Source organism: Triturus cristatus, chromosome 1_2 (genome assembly GCF_964204655.1).
Source record: "Triturus cristatus chromosome 1_2, aTriCri1.1, whole genome shotgun sequence".
NCBI classification, from domain to species: domain Eukaryota; kingdom Metazoa; phylum Chordata; class Amphibia; order Caudata; family Salamandridae; genus Triturus; species Triturus cristatus.
The window spans coordinates 728,713,264-728,727,744 of record NC_140580.1 but is presented as its reverse complement, the minus strand read 5'-3'; the positions used below and the strand labels follow the sequence as shown (position 1 = coordinate 728,727,744).

The 14,481-nt window shown below is 44.6% G+C and overlaps 2 protein-coding genes across 9 annotated transcripts in view; one reads left to right on the top strand and one right to left on the bottom strand.

The window, feature by feature from the left end:
* VPS13D (vacuolar protein sorting 13 homolog D) overlaps positions 1 to 6,559 on the bottom strand; it is a 2,738,381-nt gene extending 2,731,822 nt beyond the window's left edge. For both annotated transcript variants that reach the window (XM_085608633.1, XM_085608634.1), the window contains exon 1: positions 6,406 to 6,559. The gene's annotated coding sequence lies outside the window, so the exon portion shown is untranslated. The remainder of the gene's footprint in view (positions 1 to 6,405) is intronic.
* The window catches only part of MRPS16 (mitochondrial ribosomal protein S16), a 45,689-nt gene continuing 37,474 nt past the window's right edge, over positions 6,267 to 14,481 (top strand). Inside the window, exons 1-2 of one of the 7 annotated variants that reach the window (XM_085608641.1) lie at positions 6,267 to 6,303; positions 12,208 to 12,239. In XM_085608641.1, coding sequence (XP_085464767.1) covers positions 12,227 to 12,239 — 13 coding nt within the window. In that variant the 5' untranslated portion in view covers positions 6,267 to 6,303; positions 12,208 to 12,226. Of the gene's footprint in view, positions 6,336 to 6,729; positions 7,785 to 12,207; positions 12,240 to 14,481 lie in introns of those variants that run through there. The other 6 variants (XM_085608638.1, XM_085608635.1, XM_085608636.1 and 3 more) reach the window with 6 other exon arrangements.

The window sequence follows — 14,481 nt, the reverse complement described above, 5'->3', positions numbered from 1 at the left end:
ACCAAAAGAAAGATACCACCAAGCCTCAAGAGAAGGGTGGGGATAAAGAAAAAGAGAAACCTTCCTCAGGGCCCCAAAACTCCACACAGGGTGGTGGGTCCCAAGCTCCCTCCTCTACCACAGCTAAAAAGCCCTACTGCCATGAGTGTAAAACTCCTGGGCATTGGAAAACTGACAGCGGTTGCCCAAGGGCTAAAAACAAAACTGTTCCTCCAATTACTCCTGTCACACCACCTATTACTGTCAGCAGTAATCCCCCAGGTGGTGGGAGTGCCCCCAGAAATCTGGGTGGGTTTACTTGGGGAACACAGGGGGACCCTGGCTTAGCCAATTCCCCTACAGCAACCACTCTTGTCTGTGATGGTGGCATGGGGTTTGCCAACTTCACTGCCTGTCCCAACACTTTGGGTAGGTACAGACAGGAGCCCTACATCAATGGTACAAAAGCTGAGGCCTACAGAGACACTGGGGCTAGCATCACAATGGTGGCCCATTGGCTAGTTCCCTCTGAGCAGCTTTTGCCCGGTTTCTCCTACCAGGTGACTAACATTGATGGCAAACAGAACAGTCATCCCATGGCAGAGGTATGTCTCAGCTGGGGAGGGGTCACTGGCCCTAAAAGGGTAGCAGTGTCCCCAACCTTGCCTGTAGACTGCTTACTGGGGAATGACTTAGAACTCTCAGCTTGGGCTGGAGTTGAACAAGACACCCATTCTAAAATGGTAGGCCTTTCACAAAAGGGTAGGGGGGTTGTGCCATTCACAACCCCTGTCCAAATAGATTTCCTCCCTGAAAAGGTTGGAAGGGCAGTGGTAGCCACAGCCCAGGCACAGACAGACTTCCCTGTAGGGACTGGCAGAGCTGTGACAGTCACAGCTCAAACACAAACTGAGTGCCCCCCTGAAAAGGTTGGCAAGGCTGTAATGGTCTCAGCCTATACTCAGACTGACATAGGTGTAGTGAAGCCTGAAACAATGGATCACTCCACACAAACTGAGAGTAGTGGGGAGGAAGAAAAGTCTCCCTCTCCCCAGACATTAGGAAAAGGTCAGCCTCCTCAGGGATCTGACCTCACCCCTTGTGAAGGAACTGCCCCAGAGGTAGCCAGGCCTGGCCTGGCAGAGCCTCTGATGTCAGTGGCCCCTTCCAAGGTGGGATCCAGTCTGGTGCAGGTAGCCTGCCTCTCTCTACCCTGCCTCAGTCAGCCCAGGGCTGCAGAGGTCAGGGAGGCCAGTGGACCCCCAGAGGGCCCCTGTCCACAAGAACCCCCCCATCAAAAGAATGAGGATTGCCTGGCTAGTAGCCCTAGTCAGGTGATGGGTAAAAACATTCCTGAGGGATCTCCTTTACAGGTAGTTAGGGACCTCCCCCAGGGGGATTCTGTTGGGCACAGGCAAACATGGGACCTTAGGGCCCCAAACCTGACCTGTCCCTCCAGTAAGCCCACAAAAGGGACCCAGCCTCCAGCTTTAGGTAGCCAGAGGCTGACCCTGAGAGCACAGTGCAACTCAGTTAAAGAAAGAAAGGCATCCATGGTGGAGGATGATTGGAGGAAGCTGAGGCCTCACTTTGAGGACACTCACTTCAGTACTCCATCTCAACACCAGCCTTTTACTTTGCCAAGACACACCACAGGTAGAGATTCCCTATGGTGGAGACCCTCTGATACCCTTAGGGTGAGGGATTGCTTAGTGGACCATGAGACAGGGGGTAACCATGCCAGTGCTGGTTCCTCCTTATATGGCCACTTGGGCAATATAGGCTTACCTGGTCAAGGTCAGCCTTATCTCCCTTCGTTTGGGGGGGGGTTGTGTAGGAAGGTGGATATCTGACTATGGTTACCCCCAAATTTTTGCCTAGTGTCTAGCTGGTTTTTCGACTTAGTTGGCCTGAGATCCTGCCATTCAGGCTCTCAGGCTATCTGCTCTCTCTGTAAAATGGACTCCATGTACCCTAGGTACATACCCAATTGGTTGGATCACCCTGTCAGCCCCTGTACCAGTGTACACTAGGTACCCAGGGCATTGGTGTATCCAAGGCCTGCCAGGGGCTGAAGCATGTATTATGCCACCCCAGGCTTGGCCTAACAATCTGACACAACTGGCTGATCACTCAGCTGGGGTAAGTTGGTGTAATCACCTCTTACTTAGGTGTAGTATACCTATACCTAAACTTAAATGGGACACCTGGTAACCTATAAGTCACTCCTATGGCAGGCCTTAACAATCCTGAAGGCAGAGTGCTTGGTTCCATGTGAGATGGTGCTCTGGCATGAGCTGAGCCTGTCTGCAGTGGTCGGAACAACTTCCTTCTACTGTTTCCAGATATCGTCATACCATATACTCTTAAGTGCATTATGAACCTCGCGGTTAAATGCTATCTTTGGTTTGGCTTTATCAAAACATGTCGAGTAAGGTGTCATACGAATTGGAATACTAACCCCTCGCCAATTCTGGCGACGGGGTTAGCATTCCACCCTTCTAGAGGGACACGACATGTACAGTGCCTGAAACCCGGGTAAAATCAGACATAGCCTCAGCTCCACAAAATGGATGCTGCCACCACAGACACAAGTCTGCCCTCCTGCTGCTGGGAGTCCTTCCAGCTTGGGAGGTGTGGACAAAGGGTTTCCTGCCAGGGGAGGTGCATGCACCACCCCAGACAGGATTTTGTGTATTGGTCAGGTAGGGCTTGAAAGAAACCAGACATGCCTGTGGCTCACAAGGAGCCTCGGGGCATATGCCAGTTCAAACCGGTCCTGGGGCACACCAGTCCCGGGCCTGGGGCGAGCTGGACAAAGGATTGGGGGTGTAACCACCCCCCTTCCTGGTCCCACCCATAGGGAGGGACCTAGCAGGTAGTCCGGCCCCTAGAATCCGAATAAAGGTAGGAGCTGTGTCCTAAGACTTCAGACATCCTGGAATCAACTTGAAACTAAGAAGAAGACGGGAACTTCGACATTCTGCTGCACAGAAGACTGAAGAAAATCTCCCCTGTGGTCAGGGAGTGACCACCTTGCTAACGCAAGCACCATCCAGCGAATCAACGTCTGCTTTGCCGCCGCCTCCCGCCGGAGCCCGAGCCCAGAGACTGACAAGACCTGGACCTCCAGACCTCTCACCGCCCGATCCACAGTCCCTGCAAAGAGGAGACCCGTGGAGGCACCGAGACACGTGGAGCCAGCCATCTTGGAACGACTACGACAAGCTGACCAGTGCAACAACCGAGGCTCCCTCCAAGTTGTGCTTTGGGTCCTGAGAAGCCCAACCCTCGAGCAGCATCTGCACCAAAGGTGAGCCCTCCAGCATCTCCACGATCTGCGTGGGGCCCTTCTGCATTTTGCCACTCGACGCGCCTAACCGGTTGCTGGCCCGCTGGCTAGTGGCCATCTTGGCGACGAAATCTACGACAAAACACCGCTGGTCTGGTTGCTCCAGACTGGCCCTTGCTCCCCTCCAAAGGAGCAATCCCTCTGACCTTGCTGGTCAGAACCAACAGCTGATTTCCGAATCCTCCTGCAATTGCTTTTGCCAAGGCTTGTTTGCTCGATCAAGTCGCCGACACCGCCGACAGCGAGAGCCTGCGTGGGACAGCTCGTGTGCCGACTCCTGGACGTTGTCGACCTTCAGGGACCACGTGGCTGCGGAGACAAGCTACCCCTCATCACCTGTTTGCACCCGACATCGCCTGGTACCCACCTGGTGCCACGCTGGTCACTGGCTAGTGACTGTGAACACTGTCCCCTCTGCTTACAGGTCTTCAACATCTCCGATCCACTCTTGGATCCACTGCATCTCTCCCGGACCGACCGCCTGCAGCATCTTTGTCTTCAAGCTCCACGGAACAGATAGAAGAAACCCGACGCACTTCGAGGCCTATGCACCCGCTTCCTGTGGGTGAGGTAAAGCTGGCACACCTGTGCCCAAGTGTAGTAATACATCTCTAGTGCCTGTGTTCCAAATCTTAAGTTCCTAGGTCATCCGGAAGATTCCTTTTGCAGTAACTTTGTACTTTTTACGCACCCATTGAAACCTATGGGAGCACGCGTGTGACTATTTGCTCTGCACACGCCACCCGTGGACCTCCTGGTCACTAACTGACGTTAGCTCCTTGTAGGCCCAGCGATTCTAGAGGCCCTAGGCCTTTTCCCTTTTCTGTTCGTGGTACTTATACCACTATTTTAGTATATGGTTCGAGTGGCCACCAGGGCCTATCCATATAAAGTGCAACTTCTGTGTATTAGGTGATAATCTTGTTTGACGATTTGTGCTCCTGTGCTCATAAAGAGACTAGGGGTTACTTTGAGAAATAAATACATATATATTTTGAATATATATCTGTGTGGTGTCCTTTCATTGGTATAAAAGGGGGTTACTATTGGTAAAACAGCTTGCTTAACACGCTTCACGAGTTTAGCCTCAAAGACTGCTTAGCCTACGCTACCACTAGGGCAGCTAGTCCGAAAAGGTTGACTTACAACCACACCATAAGGGTTGCTTGGCATGGTACAAGGTGGTCACTAGAACTAGTGAACAGCATATACCAGGCCAACTTCTCACATGCACCCAGTGCTGGGCGAAGGGGCTAGAAACAGTCAGGCACAAAGGAGCGACCCCCAAAACACTAGTGCATATAACTGTGACGTTATTTCTCTTACTGGGCAGTATCTAACTGTTTGTGCAACTTTTTCACAGCGCACATAATTAATAAACTCGTTACAGCCCTCTCCAGGAGTTCCTAGCAAAAGGTCCCATTTAAGGGAGCAAAAAAAAAGCTAATGCCAATAGAAATGACAATGCCATTTATTTAGGGATACAAAAATGATAAAAAAATAATGAGCAATACCAATAGCTCTACCTATAATATTGCCGAGACCATTGCATTGTAAATGCTTGTTAAGAATTGTCACTGTAGCTATATTCACTGTTTTGTTTACGGTCACTCCACTGGGGTCACATAAGTCACGAATTTTCAAAGATGTATGTGTACATAGTGTCAATACACAATATAAGTTTACGGTATTACTCTAATTTCTTAAACTACAATTGGAAATAAAAAGCACTTACTTCGGCTGAAGTGAGTGTTGCATAAGAACTGTTTTGTGGGGATGTTTTCTCTCTAGTTAACTGTGTTCTTTGAAGTCAATTACTTAGTCTAACTTAAAAGAAAATATAAATGTAATGCATTTAGACTACATTGTATACTAATTTCGCTTAAATCGCTGCAAGACAATAATACCTTGTTCAAAATATTTAAAAAATGGATCTAAGTGAGTTCCTTGTGAACAACTGTAAATTGGCTGATTATCTATACCCAGTTCACAAGGATATATGGATTGCTCTTGTTTTTGTTGGACACTGAGAGAACGGAAAGCCGAAATGGGCAGGTAAAGAGTGACAGAGAGATATGGACGCATGGACAGGGGAAACTGTCACGGGAACAGAACAAGACTGACAGTAATTACGAGACAGGATTAGGTACATAGACAAAGAGATACTCATAGATCTAGGCAAACACTAACTCAAGGACTAAAAGAATCGATCTTTTCGCAAGCACGAAATAAAGTAACAAGAGAGATACACGGTAAACAAACGAGGATTGGCACGGAGATGGCCACCAAGCAGGGTGACACAAATCTCTTAAAACGGAGAGAACGACAGAGCGAGAAGTCGCGGTCCAATGGAAGGAAAGATGTAAAGAGCAGAAAGGCAAACAGGCAAACGTGGTGAGACATAAGAACAGAATGCCCTATTTACAGTTACAGGATGATATACACTCAGGGAGAGACTGAAGATGCAAGGACAGGAAACACACAAAGGGAGCACGCAGAAGGGAATACCAATAACAAGGGCATGACATTGGATACAAATAAGGCACAGATTCAAATGAGGGAACAGAGGATCACTGACAGAGACCCTGGGAAATCACAACATGGGAGCACCCAGATTAAGCAAACTATACGGACTTCGAAGTAGCCTGCAAGCGAAAACAACCAATATAGAAAAAGAGTGGTTTTATACATTCAATGTGTTTACTTTGGCAACAATGTTACGTGTTATGATACTGTTTAGGTAAATTTTGAATTAGTGTGTTAATGGATCTAATAATACGGATGTGTATGGTCAGGCTAATATGCGGTGTTAGCGCGAGAACGAATGCCCGGGGAATATGTCTTTTTACATAAAGTGTTTCAATGGGGCTGCATTAAACAGGGTGTTTGCTGCCTGAGGCAAACAATGAGCGTCAGGAGGAAGAAGCGGAAGTGACAAAAGAAGGGTAGGAGAAGAGTACGTGAGGCAGCAGGTGTGTGCGTGGGACAGTTGTGGTGGGAACGTGTGAGTAGAGGGGCGGGATCGCGTAGTTATACCCTCATGCCCTTCGCAATTTCCGCCAACACTCACTCACCCATCTAGGCTTAGGGTGACCCCTGTGCAAAGTTTCCCTGGACAGTCGTGTATATGAGACCGAAATCCGTTGCCAAAAACTACTCCTTTAACGGACGTCTTATGTCCCGTAATTATGGCGAGCCGGGTCAGGACTTGCGGAACCTAAAGGGCTCGACACCAATCAGATAAGTGGATACAATACTCAACGAAGTGATGGAAAAGTGTAACGATCTTGTATTGGTTTAGTGGAATCACGTTCATAGGATTGGCTTGTGGTCTTCATGTTAGACGTTTTATTGGCTGAGGAGACACGCCAATGCCACAGTTGCTTATGATTGGATAAGGAAACTATTAACAGTTGTTCATTTGTTATGAGGCCCTGTACAGTGCACATGACTTTGTCGCGTTATTTTAGCTGCTGCACGACAGAGCGGGCGGTCAACCTACCGGGAGTGCAGAGATGTTAACTCTTTACTGACTGTGAGTGTTCTTTAGCCGGCGCCACCGTCTGATACGCACCCGAGTGTCCCCTTCCATCGGTGTTTGTGAGTAGACAGCCAAGAATCCCAGTTGATTTGACAAAACTCCTACTTGGTCTGACGCGTAGTTTCTGTGGCTCGATTGGTCACCGTAAGCCATTCGGTCCGTACCCGTGTGATGGGTTTCTTCGTGCTTGTCCTCTTCCAAAGGTCCCTGCCGAAGTGCTTCCATTCGCGAGTAGGAATTGCCTTGTGCTGCAAGGAACTAAGAATGCATACTGTGTGTGTATTGACTTGTCCGACTTCTGTGATTCCTCGCAGTCTTTTACAGTTTCTTTGCTCTAAACCTAAAGCCAGGCCCCAGTTATGTTCGTGACATCACATTGCCTTTGACTTCTATAGCATCCTTGCAAGTCACGGCACGTGATCGTCGACCTACGTTTTGCCTTTCTTGGTCCTGTTTTCTTTCTCCCCATTAACTTTCTATTTTCTTTCCATTTATATCCCTTTTACCTATTCAATCTATATTTCTCGGTGCAGTTGCCATGCATATTGAGTTTGGAGACTAAAGCTATATTGCTTCGACTGCAAAAGAACAGATGATGGACAGAATATGAATCAATCAAACATTCTGCCCCAGTCACAGATCTGGGTTAAATCCATCGTTATTTTGGAACGCCACGCCATTCCTGTTTGGACCCAGCTAAATGCAGATCAGTCTTGACCCTGTACCCCATGGGAGCAGTCCAGCGAAACTGCCAGGATCGGTCTTCCCCAGACCACCAACAAGCATCCTATAACATGTATCGGGGTTTCATCCCTCATCAGCCTGAATAGATTGAATCTGGTGGCATAGCAAGCACAGGACCCACGTCTGGGCATACCCTTCCCACTTAGGGTGACAAATGCAAAGGAACAGGTAATGGACGGAATGCTTAATCAATCTTACATTCATTCACCCCCATTCGCAGATCTAGGTTAAATCCATCTTCCCTTTTTTTTTTTTTTTTTTTTTTTTTTTTTTTACACCACATCATTCCAGTTTGGACCCAGCCATATGCAAATCAGTCTTGACTCTGTTCCCCATGGGAACAGTCCAACCAGGGCTGTCAGGCCAGGTCCTCCCCTTACTTTGCCACTGGATTCAAGCTAGCCTGGCTGATGAGGGGTGTTACCCCAAAACTGGTCACAGGATGCCTGTTTCCGGTCCAGGGAAGACCTGGCTTGGCAGTGTTGGTTGGACTGTTCCCATGAGGCATAGGGTCAAGTCTGATTTGCATATGGTTGGGTCTGAACTGGGGTGGCGAAATGAGCTGAAGTATGATGATGGATTCAACCCAGATCTGTGACTGGGGGCATGGCCGGACTGGGAACCAAAACCGACCCTGGAAAAGTGCTCGGCTGCCCTCCACCCCAGGGGGATGGGGTGCAGCCGAGCTCTTTGCCAGGGCCGGTTTTCGGCTGATTTTGTTACAGGGCCGATTTTGCAGCTATGCTGTGAAAACAGCCCTGTAACAAAAACGGCCCCCAGGGGCCCAAAATCTGCCCCCACCCGTGCGGCGCACTGGGGGATTGCCCGCTACAGCCAGTTCGGCCCTGACTGGGGGTGAGTGTCTGAAAAGTTTCAGTGGTCCGTCCATCGTCTTCTTTTGTTTGCCATATTGCTTCGACTACAGCAGATGTTAAGAAGAATTTAATGTAAACAGTGTACTTGATGTGTTGCACATGCATGTTTTATGTACTGTTCGCATGTTTCTATTGCTATGATTGAAGGCCTTTTTGGCAACAATTTAATTAGTTTTTGGCATAACTGATCATACAAATATTGTCAAGTTGAATTTTTCACCATAATTCTTTGTATACTTATTGAAACATTGTTTATGCCTTTTTATTTAGTAAGAAGTACCAGTTCCCTGGTGGTTAGGCTGCTGAATAGAGTTTATATACCATGCAAACCTTGTTTGTTAGAACCATACTGAGGTCTGTACGTTTGGCTGCCTCCAATTGTCAAACGCTAATTTTTCCTTTTCGGTTTCTTCTTTCCTTACTATGTTTACATCTCAGACAAGTCCTTTTTTTTTTGTTGTTTTTTTTTTTTTTGTTTGTTTTTTAAAGAAGGTTGCCAGCATCATGTTTTCCCCAAAAATTAAATCTGAAAAATACATGTAATGGGGATCTCAATCAGCACTCCTTCACCAATCAGTGTTAACATGGCACTCCAGTTATAGTACCTCGCACCCCAGTAGAAGGTATATACCAAACCACTCCAGCCATTGGTTGCCTTCATTTTGAGTGATTGCATTTTGCCCTTGCACATGAACACATACACCTTAAAAATAGCCCCGTTCAAATTGCTAGACCCTTTCACTTCTCTATGTATAGTTTAGTTACATCATCTATTTTCATAGCTCTCAAGACCTTCATTGTAAATCACAATGTTCATTTCTCACTGTAAACCATCTTTGCATGTTGATTTATCCCACTGAAAATTAGCACAACTCATTAGATGAACGAGAGTGCATATGCAGATTTTTAGATTAAAGCCACGTCCCCCCCCCCCCCCCCCATCCCTGACAGGATTGCAATCAACATTTCAACCACTTATATCTGGCTTGAGAGAGATCTCATTACTACTTGTGGAATTGTATCTCCCTCTATTGGAGTACAGTAAGAGCCCTGTCAAAATGCAGCAAACCCAACTCTCAAATCAAAGACCGCTTATACCCACCGAAACGCAAACACTCAAAATAACGTATCTACATTTACTTGTACTTACAGTAAATTATAGGTCCTATAAGTAGTAAGGTGTTCTCACAAAAAACAAGAAATATATCTGAAAGCTGTAATTTAGACTCATGAAACAGCTGTGTTACATGATTAATCCTATGGAAAACAAGAACAAATGATTACAATAGCAAAGTGTCTATGTAAATGTAGATTTTATTTTATAAGTTTTATACAGCGCTAGCTAGACCCGGGGGTATCAGAGCGCTTTACATACATAGGTGCATTACGTACTTGACATAGGGATGTATAGAGATATAAGCCAAACATTATTAGGCATACAAGGTACAGCAGGACATAAGGGTGCACAAGGATATAGGCAACACATAATTAGGCATACAGTGAAAGCTAGGGGGGAGCTCACGAGGTTGGGACAGTCCAAACTCAGCTTATCCATGATGGACAAATGAGCAGTGAGTCAACTAGGTTATAGGAGTCTTGGTTCGTTGACTTGGACGGTAAGGTATTTCGTGAGGAGAAGGAGTTTCAGGTCCCTTTTGAAGCACAGGAAGGAGGGGTTGCATCTGAGGTTAGTCGGGAGTGAGTTCCATATCCTAGGTACGTTACCAGAAAAGGATCTGGATGGAGTGGTTGTCTTTTTGAATTTCGGAGTGATGAAAAGAAGTGAGTTGGAGCTTCTCAGGGATCTGGATCTTCCAGCTTTGACCTGTTTGATAATAAATGTAGGAAGGTAGGATCTGACTGCATGGTTACCCCCACTTTTTGCCTGGTGTTTTGCTGTTTGTTTTACTAGTCTGACTGGGATCCTGCTAATCAGGACCTAAGTCTATCTGCTTTCTCCCTAAATTGTTATGCATGTACTTTGGTACACTCCAGATTGTATCCTGGGGTACCCTTATCAGTCCCTTGTATATGGTCCCCAGGGCCTTGGTACCCCAGAGGCCTCCCATGGGCTGAAGCATGTATTACGCCACCCATGACAGGCCATGCAAAATGGAACTACAGGCCTGCTACTGAAACCTGTGTAAGCTGGTTCTTGCATCTCTTACGTTAGATATAGGTTCACTATATCCATACGTCACTACACTTAAAACTTATAAGTCTCCCCTATGGCGAGCCTTATCAATTCTGAAGGCAGGGTGCTGGGTTTTTGGTGAGAAGGTGCCCCTGCATGAGCAGAGCCTCTCTGCAGCCTTCGGCGACCATTCTCCTGGGTTGTCTGTGACTCAGCCGGACATATAGGTAGAGGTGCATTATAACCTCGCGGTAAATGCTATCTCAAACGGCTGCATAGAAACATATTGTGTTTGGTATCAAACACCTTGGAATCATATTAGGCTATAAAGCTGAAGATTGATCAGGAGGCTGTTAAGTTCAAGTTTCCTACGACTATTACATTAATTGGGGTGATTTTTAGGTCTCTCCTACGAGGCCTATTTTAGCTGTCTGTATGCCAAATCCTCTTGTGGACCATACCAAAAACTTAGTGGTTGTTGTAGCCCGCCATTTGCTTACCATTAGTTTGCTTTGTCATTCTAATTTGTTTCATAGTTAATGGCTTTCCTTCCTCCCTGTGTATGTCCCTCCCCTGGTGCATAGCCTCTTTACCATCCCTTTGATTGAATGAATTGTATCCTTCAACTGCTCACATTTAGGATACTACTTTTTCCTTTTTCAGTCGGCACTCCATGAGAGTGCATGTGATTTGTTCCTCTGTCCCTCACCTGTGCTTCCCTGTCCTGTCCCTCTCACAAATATTCAATTATCTTGCCTCTGTTGCTCTCCACCCACCCAGCTAATCTGTAACGCACAGCAACATGTTAATTGTTGCCTGAGTATGGAGCAGACTTTAAAGATTATTTTTGTTTAATTGCCTGCATTAAAGATATTGCATGAAAGCACATGCCTTAACACAGTCTTTTGTGGCACTCGTCAAAGACCGGCTGCTGCACTTCTCTCACGTTTGAGGCAGATGAAGCGCTTAACATGGCTGAAAATGAGCTGTCTCACCTCCTGGAGGCACATACATTTGCTCCCTGTGCTACTGCATAGGACCAAATGGTTGGAGCATGTTACATTTCTGAGTCCCATGGGAAGTAAATTAGGCCACTGAAAGTATTTTGTCCTGTAAAGTTTGACACTTCCTTTGACTTTTTATCCTTTTTAATTTATGTACAGAGTGTCCTGAGGGGAAAGTATTTGCAAAATAAAGCAGGCCACTTATAAAGATTGAAGATATTGAAATGAATGTACCATTTTTAAAATACTTTATTTACTGTTCCGCCAGTATTTTAATGTTTTTGTCTTTTCTTTTTTTGTGTGAAGAAATGCTTTACAAACACGCTTTGGCAAACCGAATATCTTGGCAGTCGCATTATATAGGCTAGACCTTTTGGCTTTGCCAGCACTTGTTTATTATTGTGCTATTTGGGGAAGAAACCATACCTCTGGTTTTGTGACCAGTTACCTTCAGTTAAAAAACTACTGTCAACAATTAGCAAGTTAAAATAATATAAATAGAAGACAGATTCAAAACTTTGTGTTGAAAACTTACTTTTTAAGTCGAGATTTACTTTCTTTTTTCCCCTGTGTTTTAGAGTCTAACAAGAAGACACCATGGTTCATCTTTGTAAGTACATTTTGAGTAAAGTTGTCTGATAAATCCCTGAATTCAGATGAAATGAGGTAGAACCTGGTAAGGATGGCTATTTCCAATAGGATGAGTGGCATTCATTGTGATAATGAAATTTTTAACTGCTTAGTGAAAAGTGTCACTCACTACTGTGTGAAAGAACTACGATCTTTTCCTCAAAGCGGTTATATTTAAATACAGGAACCTTGGAAGCAAGAGATTACAACATTCTCCTGCACTGAATATCTCACCTTCCCTGGGACTCCTCATTTCATTCTACATCTATAGTTCTTACTTCTCTCCTGAGTCGTGTAAATAGTGTCCTACTTTTCATCTGGGCTCCTTACATCTGTAGCAGTATGGCAGTGTGGGAGTGAACACTGGTACCGCGTTGTCACTCAATGACATGGCATAATGAGTATGGGATGATTGTTGCATACCTGAAAGTGTCCCAGAAGCGATATCATGAACGCATGATGGCATAACAGCTCTGTAGTAGTATCCACTGATTTTTACTTTTCAACCTGTGTTTCCTTTTGGTAACACTGAGCTGGCTTCTGATAGGCTTAATGCCTCCATTTTCAACTGTGCCAAATCGAGTATAAGAATGTAAAATATTAGTTCATGATTAGAGCTCTTATGAGGTAGTCAAAATTAGCACTTATTATTTTCCTAATCATTTTAGCCTTTCTGTCTTTAAGGATTACTGACTCTTTAAGTAAATGATGCTTTAACTATGTAAAAGTATGTGGGGTTTTTTTTGGGGGGGGGGTTAACTGTGCTTAAATATTAGTGCCTTCACTCTTGTTTGGTAAAATGCCAACGGGGCCTGTAAACACAATGTTTTTACAGCATACATCTGCTATATATTAACAAGATATGCATATTCATGTACAAAATGTATGCAGTATTTTATAATGAAAAGATTTATGGTCAATAGGGGTCTTGTTCAGAAATGTCTGTATTTAGACACCACTATGTACTGTCGTCAAGGTTTTTTTTTTTTTTTTTGCTACTGTCTGGTTTGGTCGCAGCTGTGTTGAGGGGAAACAGTTTGAAAGTAGCCAGGAGAAATATCAGCACTGCACATCGATGGATACTTAGAAAGGACTAAAGAGATCCTATTTCTTCAGTAGTCATTCAGGATAGGTCATATGAGAATTTATACTAAAATTCCACATTGTTGCAGTCTTGAAACTGAGGGTTTTAAAGCAATAAACAATACATTGTGTGTGTGTGTGTGTGTGTATAATAATTAAATATATTTTGAAAACATTAAAGGTTACAGCGATGTTCTACTTAGGTTAACGTTTTTCCCCACACAAAGCCATAGAAAGTCAGCAGTTATTTACACTTATAGTAATACTTATTTGAAGAAACTAAAACTCGTGGTCTAAAGTTACTTAACTTAATAGTCACAAATAATTCCCTTGGAGATCACTTGTCATTCAACTCAACATGCAAACATCAAATCATCTTCTTTTCATAGATTCCCCCAATCTTAAAAGAGCAGAGTACTGCACAAATATGTGACTATTTATCTCTCCAAATTTAATAAAGTTTTTTTTTTCCATTCCATTTGTTGGTTATTGCGCGGGCACACCTCTGTAGAGGTAGCTGTTCGCGCTTTATAAATGTCGACATTATTATTATATAAATATTAAAATAGGTACAGAAAGCTCAGATGAATACAATACTGAAAAGGAGAGAACACATAAGACATTTACATCTTTCATACAATCAAGTTAATCTGTAGGACTCTATAAGAACAACGCTTTGCAGAAACCAATTTCTAATCAAAATGTGATTGTATATTCCACAAATTTAACAAACTCGAAGCGTTTTGGTGCTTTAGAATAAAACCACCTTCTTCAGGACAACATGAATATCCCCCTCCTATAATTGTATAAACCACCTGTATAACAAAAAAAATATATATATGTGACTTTTCACATTAATATCTAATTTGTGCCATGCTACATATACAGACTCATAATAGAAAAACAAAATCTTATATTAAAGGAAAACATTTTCTCTTATCGCCGCACCCTTCAAGACTGGTGATGTCACAAATTACAAGCTTCCAATCTTCTTTATATCGCCCATTCATTCTACAGTTAAAAAACCACATTAACTCATTCAGTTCCCTTAATTATTCTGACTCACCTGTGAGGAGCCTTCCGATACAGAAAATAACTTCGTTAAAACATGTACCATTTGTAGGATGCAGAGTCAAAAG